The 9,629-nt window shown below is 44.2% G+C and overlaps 1 protein-coding gene across 1 annotated transcript; it reads right to left on the bottom strand.

Moving 5' to 3' along the window:
* Positions 1 to 908: 908 nt before the first annotated feature.
* LOC123021098 (vomeronasal type-2 receptor 26-like) lies at positions 909 to 8,791 on the bottom strand. Its single transcript, XM_044425508.1, has 3 exons — positions 8,510 to 8,791; positions 6,320 to 6,491; positions 909 to 1,807 (listed from the first exon to the last, which is right to left on the bottom strand). The coding sequence occupies exons 1-3, from the start codon at positions 8,789 to 8,791 to the stop codon at positions 909 to 911; spliced, it is 1,353 nt and encodes a 450-aa protein (XP_044281443.1).
* Positions 8,792 to 9,629: the final 838 nt, after the last annotated feature.

Below are 9,629 nucleotides of genomic sequence, written 5' to 3'. Positions count from 1 at the left end.
TCTGTCATTAGTGCCCACATTTCACCAATAGTAGCAGGATGCACTTAGGATTCCAGTTGTGAAGGAGTGAAGAACATAGATTTCATGCCCTTTAACAGTTTCAGTTTCATCACACAATCATTGATCAAAAGAAGTCTCTTTTGTTAGGTATCTGGTGGCAAAAGAGATGTTTTCAAAGAGCACACATTTGGGGCAGGGGGTGAAACTCTGATGAAGGATCCTCCTCTGTCTACCTCCACCCCTGTTTGTCTTGGCCCTGCCTTTATTCTCCCTTCCCAAGTGCAGCTGCCCCTGCTCTGGCCACCAATCCTACGGAGCTGTGCATACACCAGCACATTCCCACAAATAGAGTCACATGCCTTGTTTCTCCCATGCAGATTCCCACCCAGGCCCTGTCATCTCTGGCAACTCTGACACCAGCTAACATGTTGTGTTAAGGTGACAAAAGGGCTGACAAATAAGAATAGTTAGTGTCACTTGAGAGTTGTTCATTGAATACGTTTCAATAAAAGGGAAGGGTATTAAACCTTTGTATAACTCAATGTAATTTTGGATAAGGAAGTGGTCTCATTAGAGAGGGAAGCATAGAAAAGAAGAAAAGCAGAACAGGGTATATATATAATTATCATGGAACTGAAGCACTAGGTATGGATGAACTTTTTGTGTTCAGCATCAAATAAATCAAGCAATAAATGCTTTGCTTGATTTATAGAACTCAGGTTTTTGTATTGTAATTTTCCCTTTCTTAAATTCCTTTTATATACATGTATTATGTTATGGTATGGTACAGTATTATTAAAGTTAGTTATTAAAATACCTTTTTAAAAATACCATGCAAAGGCACTCAATACCACTGGCAGATGCAACCACTGAACTGTTCACAAAATGTGCCATGACCAGATGCCATGCTATGGTTTCAGTATGAGATGGTCTTTGTTGTTATGTTCTGGCTTCAGGATAATGATGTAACATTTGGGGATGAAGATGCAACCCAATAACCCCAAACTGGAGGCCAAGATGGAGAAGATCTGCACAGCCACCATGTATTTTCCTTTGGTGCTCAGGTAGGCCGGCAAAAAGGACACCCACACGCTGCAAAAGACCAGCATGCTGAAGGTGATGAGCTTGGCCTCATTGAATGCCCCAGGCAGCTTCCTGGCTAGGAAGGCCACTGTGAAACAGATTGCAGCCAGAAAGGCCAAGTAGCTGAGGGCAGTATAAAACATGATGCCAGACCCTTCATTGCACTGCAGAATGATCTGCCCAGGCTGGGAGTGCATGTCAGAATCTGGGAAGGGGGGAAACATTCCCAACCAGAGAAGGCAGATGCCCACTTGAACACTCGAGCAAGAAATCACAATGGAGTTTGCCAGACCCTTCCCCAGCCATCTCCTCATCCTGTTTCCTGGCTTCGTGGCCATAAATGCCACCACCACCATGACCGTTTTGGCCAACAAAGAAGAGACCGCAACAGAGAAGATGATGCTGAAGGCAGGTTGTCGGAAGAGGCAGGTTGCCTTCTGGGGCTGCCCAATGAATAGAAAGGAGGACAAGAAGGAAAGCAGGAGGGAGACAAGGAGTGTGTATGTGAGGTCACGGTTGTTGGCCTTGACTATTGGTGTGTCTTGATATTTAACAAATATGCCCAGTAGAAGAATGGTGCTGAGGAACAAGGAAAAGGCAGTGAGAGACAGGGAGATACCCAAAGGTTCTTCATAGGAGAGGAAGGTGATCCTTTTTGGAACACATTGATCTCGGTCCTGGTTCGGATGCTGGTCCTCTGGACACTTGGAGCATCGGTCTGCATCTGAAATGAATGAGAGAGGCAGCAGCCGCTTTAATGTAAACTGCTCTGGAACAGTCATACCCTGTTGTTTCCTGAAAGAGGAAGGAAGCACCTCTTGACCCAGCACTTTGCATTGAACCTGTCAGCTTTTTCTGCAGCTGCCAGTTTTACTTCCAACAGGGAGAAATTATTTTCCTGTGGGAGGCTGAGAGTAAATAAGAGCATTTGTTTGCTCTGGAATGCAGTTACAGAAACTTCATTCCATCAGTCAGCTGGAAAGGACAGGAGACAGGAGACAGGAGACAGGAGAGGAGAGGAGAGGAGAGGAGAGGAGAGGAGAGGATGTTACTACTGATTTTTAGGCTAGTCAGGATGTGAAACATTCACTCACAGTACCAAATAGTATCTCGAGCAACAAACTCCAATGGTATTCAGAAGAAAGCCATGTATCTACTCCTACTTGGCTGTTATATGGTCTATTCACACCTAAGCAGAACACAGCTACATTATCTATTGCATTATTATTTTTATTGCAAGTATATATGGCAATATAGCCCATTGGGCATGTCCCTTCCTTCTTTGCCACTTACGTTCCTGGTTTCCCCCTTTCCCTTTTTGTTTCTATTATATATCTCTGAACAGATTGATCATGCAGAGGATGACCTCCCATCATCCTCATTCCCAGGTGATGCCCCAGTTCTCTTGCAGACTGGGAGAGCCTCTGCTTTTGGCCCTGTCCATTCTGCCATGTCCACAGATGGAGTGCTGCTCATGGGCCCTTACCCAGATTAGGTTGCAGCCCTCAGTAAAACACAAAGAGCACACTCACTAATACTCAGAAAGAAATCCAGTTCAAGAATCCCTTTTTAAGCATCTCCAGTCTAGACCATGTGGGTGTGGGCCTGTGCCTGTGTTTGCCCAGAAGCCCCCTACCTTCCTGTATGGAGATGGCCCCTTCAGGACATAGGATACATGTGTAGCAGCAGACTGGCCTGCCTTCCACAACTGCTTTGGCATACCCAGGCTGGCAGCTTCTTGTGCACCTAGAAAAGGGCACTGTCTGAACAGAAAGGGAAAGTGTGTTAGGCAACCTAATCTTGGAGAGAGGCTTTATTTCCACATGGAACTGAATGATACCCTTGAGATGGGGCTAACGAAGCACCAGTAGTCCCACCACAGTTTTGACACCCTGGTTCTTCTGGCCCCTTTCTGAGGACTGAACATGTGAGAGAGCAAAGCAGCATCGCAAACTAAACCCCTATCCCTACGCCATTGCCCTCCATAGGAGAGGAAGGTGATCCTCTTTGGAAAGCATTGATCTCGGTCCTGGTTTGCATGCTGGTCCTCTGGACACTTAGAGCATTGGTCTGCATCTGAAATGAATGAGAGGCAGCAGCAGGAAACAACAAGCCTGAAGCTCCTGGACCTTCTTCAGATACAAGCTAGCAAAGAAGGAAGAGGAAATTCTGCCCAATCCCTTCCCACTAGAGGTCTATGAAAGTGGTGTGCTTCAGAGAACTGATATAGGGGCATAATCCAATCTTCTTACATGGGAAGGGGAGACAGAGCATTTGTCCCAGACAAAGTAGGCCATCATCAGCTAGATGGACACACAATCTGACCTCACATAAAGCAGACTCTTGAAATACAAGAACAGGGACTCAATAACTCTTGGTGGTATAAAGTGCAGATGCAATCAAGATATGCTAAAGATTGTAAAATATGGGGGTTTTATAAAGACTTAACAGCCTTTGATCAAGTGATGCTAAAAACAGAGGCGAAAATGATTAAAAGAATCTATGAGTTCTTACTTGACAAGAAGATGGAAGGGGGACGGGTTAAGGAAACTATGATAACATGGGCACAAAATTTTGGATATAATATTGAATTAGAAAAGTGGCAAAAGCTATGGGAGAGAAACATTAAGGTAACTTTAGCAACTTCATATAAAGAAAATGTATATAAAATGTTCTATAGATGGTATTTGTCACCAAGTCGATTAGCTAAGATGTTTCCAAATATGTCAAATAGATGTTGGAAATGTAAACATGATGTGAGTACTTTTTACCATATGTGGGGGACCTGTGAATGTGTGAAAAAGTATTGGATTAAAATACATAAATGGTTTGAGGAAATGCTACAAAAACCCTTAGCTTTTAAACCTGAAATTTTCTTGTGAGGCATTATACCAGAAAATATTAGCAAACAAGAAATGTATTTGATGCTATATTTAATCACAGCAGCGAGGATTGCGCTTGCTCAATACTGGAAGAGTGAGGAATTACCCACTGAGGAACTGATTTTAAAAAAGATTCTGGACTCTGCAGAAATGGACAGACTGACTCTATTACTGAAGGAGAAAGAAGATACTGACTTCTATCAAACTTGGGACCTTTTTTATGATTGGTTGGAGAAACGAGACTTGGCTTAGATTTAAAGATGTTTTTAAATTTTTATAAATTGATCTGAACTTGATTATAGAATGTTAAAAAGATACGTTATAGGGGGCTGACCCAGTACGTCCAATGTATTTGATGATTGATGTTTTTAGTTTAATTTTTTTTAATAAAAATCTTTATTAAAAAAAAACATAAAGCAGACTCATATTCCAGAGGAAAACATAGTCCTCATGAGAGTTCAGAACTGATTAGCTTTCAGCAAGATGGTGCCTTTGAGTGTCCTCAGTAGTCCCGAGGAGCATGCTTCCTAAGCTATCCATTCCAAGAGTCCTCAGAGAGTTTGGACAGTGAGGCCAGTTGGAATTGTGCAAGCATGTCACAGGTAGGATCACCAAGCAGCCAAGTGGTGGGAGGGCTTGTTGATTCACAAAAAATACCCACTCCCCATAGGGCAAGCTGGTGTGGCTAAAAGAAAGAAAACTCATTGAAAAACCCCCATCCAGTCTCCAAAACACCAAATCACTCTTCTGAAGCAAGTGATTTCTTTCCTAACACCAATGTCGCAGAAATTTAAACAGTCAGGCACCCAGGCAAATGACTTCACCAAGGAACTAAGCAAGAGGTAGAGACAGGCTCCGAGCCCCAAATTCCTAACCACATATTTATTTTCACAAAGTACAGTGAAATTTCCATTTCACACATGTGAAACTGAGGCTATCCAGAGAAACACATGCAGAAGAAAGGCAAACCAAAATCAATATGCAGCTATATTTAGTATTTCAGCCCCCCACCATTGCAACGTGGCTCCCTGGAACTTCTCTTGCCATAGACCTGGGCCTTCAGATGGGAGGAGGTGGCCGGCCTATGCATGACACCTTTTTGTTTCATAATGAAATAGAGAACAAAGCAATGCATTCCTCAGTCACTGTCGCTAGAATTGTTGGCTATTAAAGGAAGCGAGGGAAATAGGTGCTTTCTCCTACCTGGTTGAATGATTGGGGCCACCTAATGCTGCTTGGATCAATGGCAAACTGCATCTGGGAGGAGGCCTGTCTCTCTATGCTGCCCACATTCAGGCCAGCCGTGGACTTGTTGGGAAACACCACCCAGTTCAGGATATCAAAATCAGCTGCCAAATCCCCATTTTCATCCAAATAAGTTCCATCCTTGGAAGCGTTGTAAAGTTGGAAGTTTCTCAGGAAAGAGTGAAGCTAAGACAAGGTAAAGTTGAAAAGAGTGGGAAAGTTAAGCAATATATTTGACTCTACATGTAACTACTGTGGCGAGGATTGCATTTGGCCAAGAGTGAAGAGCCACCTACCGACGAACTGATTCTGAAAAAGATCTTGGACTATGCAGAAATGGACAGATTGACTTTGTCTCTGAAGGAGAAAGAAGATACAGTCTTCTATCAAAATTGGAACTCTTTTTATCATTGACTAGAGAAACAGGACTATGAATAGATTTAAATATGTTTATAGTTTAACATAAAAAGAAAAAATGTGGGGGGCTGACCCAGTAGGTCTGATGTTTTCGATGATTGATGGTTTTTTTAGTTTCTTTTTCTTGTTAGGTTTATTAAGAATAAAACTTACTCAAAAAAGAAAAAGAAAAGAGTGGGAAAGTTCTTGTTAAATGGAAATCCCATGAGCTCCAGCCTTTATCACCACTGCAGGGAGATGATAGGGGTTTCACTGTGAAGCTTCTTCAGGACCACATTCCCCACTCAGTAAACAGAAAAGATGCATCTTCAAAACCAGACAATCCTACTTTAGTTGTCAGCCCTGGCATTCCAAGGTCTAATCGCAACTCATTCTTCCAGACTCAGGGTGGCTATGAGTTTTGCAGTTGTTTTCCCTTACAACAGACCTGAGTGAGTCATTTGGGCAGCTGATGGACAGCAATAATCTTGCTGACCTCCCCACTCCCTTCAGTCAAGGAACTGATTGTCAGTTTCACTGGATTTATCTCTAAAAGCCAAGGAATACCTGCCATGACTGGACCCTTTCAGGTCCCAGTCTGTCTCTGCCCACCATCTGCATCGGATTCCTCCCGGACGAGTGTGCAGCATGCAAGGTCTGTGCCACAGCCTGGATGGAGTTGTAAATGCTGTACGTGTCTTGAGACAGGATACCTTCAATCTCATCCTGGGGCAGGCTCCCCAGTTTCTCCTTTTCTCTACATCTTTCCCACACTTTGCCAGAGAAAGCGTGCCTGGTGTAAAAACACTGAAATGCTTTCTCCCCAAATTGCTTGATAGTAGAGAAAAATGCATCAAAATTGTCATAGCGTGCTCTTTTGCTTGTCTTGATGGAGAAAGACAGGGCAACATGGGTGTGCTGAAGATCACTCATTTTGTAAAGCAATCTGACACTGAGGTCCTGCAAAGCTGTAAAAATACAGACTTTCCCCATAGTTGATTTTTTGACCATTTCAATGTGTTGCATCATTAGTGCTAGAGTTAGGATGGTATTGGAGTCCACTTGACAAACAAATGCACTGAACTGGGTGTCCTTCAAATCTGAAATTATATTCACATGCCTTCCTACATTCACTATCACCGGGATAGTCTGTGAATATGCTATGCAAACGCCTTTGTTCCTGAGCAAGTGTGTGAAGGTGCTCACGAATCTTTCTCCACTGTCATTGTCTGGAGCTATGAGACCGATCCATGTCCACCTGAAATGCAGGAGCAGTTTGACGATTCCCAGGTAAGGGGGCTCTGATTTTGGGACCAGCCGGTAAAGAAAAGGGAACTGATGATTAGCTTTAGGAACATGGCTAACAAAACCGTAGCTGACCTAGGAAAGAGCAAAAGAGTTTGGTGTTTTGTTTTCCATTCTAAAGTAAGGAAGGAGTATACTGGAACTGATAATGCACACAAGATAAGACCTTCCAGACAATGATGTAAAAGACATTTTGAATATAACTCATCTGAGGTATGCTAAGGTAACATTTTCCAGTGCCAGATTCATGCTGGAATCTATCCAAGATCCTGGTTCTGACCTATCTCAGAGATGGAGATGCATCTTTAATCCAAGGGCTGAATTCCAACCAAAGTCTGAAGCTGCAGTTCAGCTGCAGTTAAGGCCCAGAACAGAGTGAGCAGAGCCAAAATGTGATTTGAATCAGTTTCAAGCCTATTCAGAAGTAAGACTAGGATTTTGCATGTCTTCTCCAAAGGAAGCAGGAGTTAAGCATTCTGCAGTACGTTAAAATAGCATTGCAAAGATGCATTTTCTGCATTCCTACTCAGAAGGAAGTGTGACTGCTCTGCGTGCACAGAGCAGGGCAGGACTCTCAGGACAATCCTCAGGAGGACTGCATCATTCGAAATGTAAGCTGTGCTGTTCTTAAGAATTCTTTGCATTTCAGGGTGCCATTCAGTGTATTTTCTGGGCTTCTCTGCTTAAGTATTTATCATGCTGTAATTTCTTCTCCCAAAGAAAAGTGGACCCTCTGATTCATAAAAATCTTGTGCCATAATTAATCTAACGTGCAGTATGGAGATCTCACTGCAACAAGTTGATGTCGTGCCCATTCGAAAGACTGCAAATGGAGAGGGAAAGTAGTTCATGAGGGCTGCACTCATCACTTGCACACAAGTGTGGCTATGGTCAGTGGGAAGGGAGGTGTCCAACTGGGTCTCCACCTGCCCCTTCACCCACAGTCCTCCCAGCCTCAGTTGACACAGCACTTTAGGCAGCTGTGGAGGAAAGTGTAGTTGGTGGCCCTTGGCTGAAGTGGCCCCGGCCCACCTGAGTGCCACCCGTACCATGGTGGGGACAAGAGATATCGCACTCAGCCACCTGAAGAGGAAGCCAACTGGCCAGTTGTGGTGCAGCTCTTTCGCCCTCACATCACAGCTCCCCACTGGGTTCCTGCTGATGCCGGGAGAGCAGGACTGCTCCTGAGTGACCCTGCTCTCCTGCCATCAAGGACAGTTGAGGAAACCCTGGAATAAGTCCTGGCCTCCTGAAGTAGAGATGGGCTGGATTCAGAGGATGCAATAAGCCACTCTGGCCTTGAAGCTACATAGTTCATTGTGTCAGGTGATCCCAAGCAGAACCAACAACAGAAAACTTACTGCACTTGCTTACAGCATCATTCCAAAAATCACCAAACTCGAAATGAGCAACTGATGGAAGAGACTGTTTTCATGAAGGAGCTTGAGACATCTTTGAAGCCACACTCTGCTCTTCTGAGACTGGCCCTCCCTTCCTCCAGCCACACCCAATCACAGAAGGGTTGCCTTCTGGACTTCACTGCAACAATTGCAAAGTGCAAGCAAGGAATCTACACACACAAACACCTCCATTTGTACCTGTGGGACTTTGTAGAGGCCAAGCATGGTTGAAACCTGCTTGGATAGTTCAGAGTCGGCCCCCTCAAGGACAGCCAGCACAGTAGTCCCTCCTCCACAGCTGTAGCCTGGAACATGCTGCTGCCCAACAGACAGCAGGTCTACCAGGGCCTCGTATGTCATTCTTGCACTGAAAAAGTTCTCATAGATGGTGTAGCCCAGGGTGATGTTGGACAAGAGCCTCGGATTCTGGTTGACCTCCCGAATGGCAAAGAAGAAGGGCAGGAGATAGCAAGAACTCATACCTGCTAACCTGCAAGAAGAGAAGTAATCAGATTGACATTCTCTATTCCATGAAATCCTCAAATTCCTGCAATATTCATTAAAATACAAATCTCATGAAACCACACTGCAGATCAGCTTGGGAGAGTTTTCCTTTCAATATACACAACAGGGCTCAGGGAACAACTTCTTCAGGGCCATGGCAGGGAAAGAAGGAGGCAAATACCCCTTTCCAACTCTTTGAGGTAGGCCAGTGTTTGGCTCAAGATCACTCAGCTAATCTGATGGCCATGTGCAGATTAGCACTGGAGTCTCAAACCCTCCGACTTCCACAGTGCAGTGGTTCTCTTGCTCTCATGCCTTCAAAGTGGGAGCATAAAATATCAGAGCTGATCCCCATATCAGCAGAAGTGTTTAAGGGAGATGTGGCTGTGACAAGGTGCTGCCATCACAAAGTTCCTTTCTAACAAGACCAGCAATGCTGAAGTTCTCTGAGTGGGATTTTGAAAGAGCCACGATTTCAATCCTGAATGTACTCGCCAGGGAAAAGTCTCCACTGCTGCACTGGATTCATTCCTCAGTAAGTGCTTACTTCCTCCAGGGACTGCTCAGCTCCAAAATTATGTGACTATAGGGGACAGATGGAGAAAGTGTGGAGGAAGACCTCTCTCATTCCCCCAATCCCCTTTCTTTCTCACCCCGTCTCATAATTCCAGAAATCTCATAAAGTTGATGGTGTTTCCATGAATGTGATGCTTGACTGGATCAGGATACATAAAATACTTCCTCACACCATGCATATGCAACTACAGACTGGCTACCACAAGATTAGTGATGTCCACCATTTGGATAACTTTGT

The sequence above is a fragment of the Varanus komodoensis genome, unplaced genomic scaffold, assembly GCF_004798865.1.
Source record: "Varanus komodoensis strain SLA01 unplaced genomic scaffold, ASM479886v1 scaffold157, whole genome shotgun sequence".
Taxonomy (NCBI): domain Eukaryota; kingdom Metazoa; phylum Chordata; class Lepidosauria; order Squamata; family Varanidae; genus Varanus; species Varanus komodoensis.
Note: the sequence above shows the minus strand (reverse complement) of the source record. Positions and strands in the feature narration are given on the sequence as shown.

What these genes read in the sequence shown, in the direction of transcription:
- LOC123021098 (XM_044425508.1), bottom strand. Translation starts at nt 8,791, where the DNA reads ATGAGTTCTTGCTATCTCCTGCCCTTCTTCTTTGCCATTCGGGAGGTC. An exon ending in GCCTCTACAAAGTCCCACAG is followed by an intron (nt 6,492 to 8,509) that starts GTACAAATGGAG and finishes TTCTCCATCAAG; the next exon opens with ACAAGCAAAAGAGCACGCTA. An exon ending in GCCCCAGGATGAGATTGAAG is followed by an intron (nt 1,808 to 6,319) that starts GTATCCTGTCTC and finishes CATTCATTTCAG; the next exon opens with ATGCAGACCGATGCTCCAAG.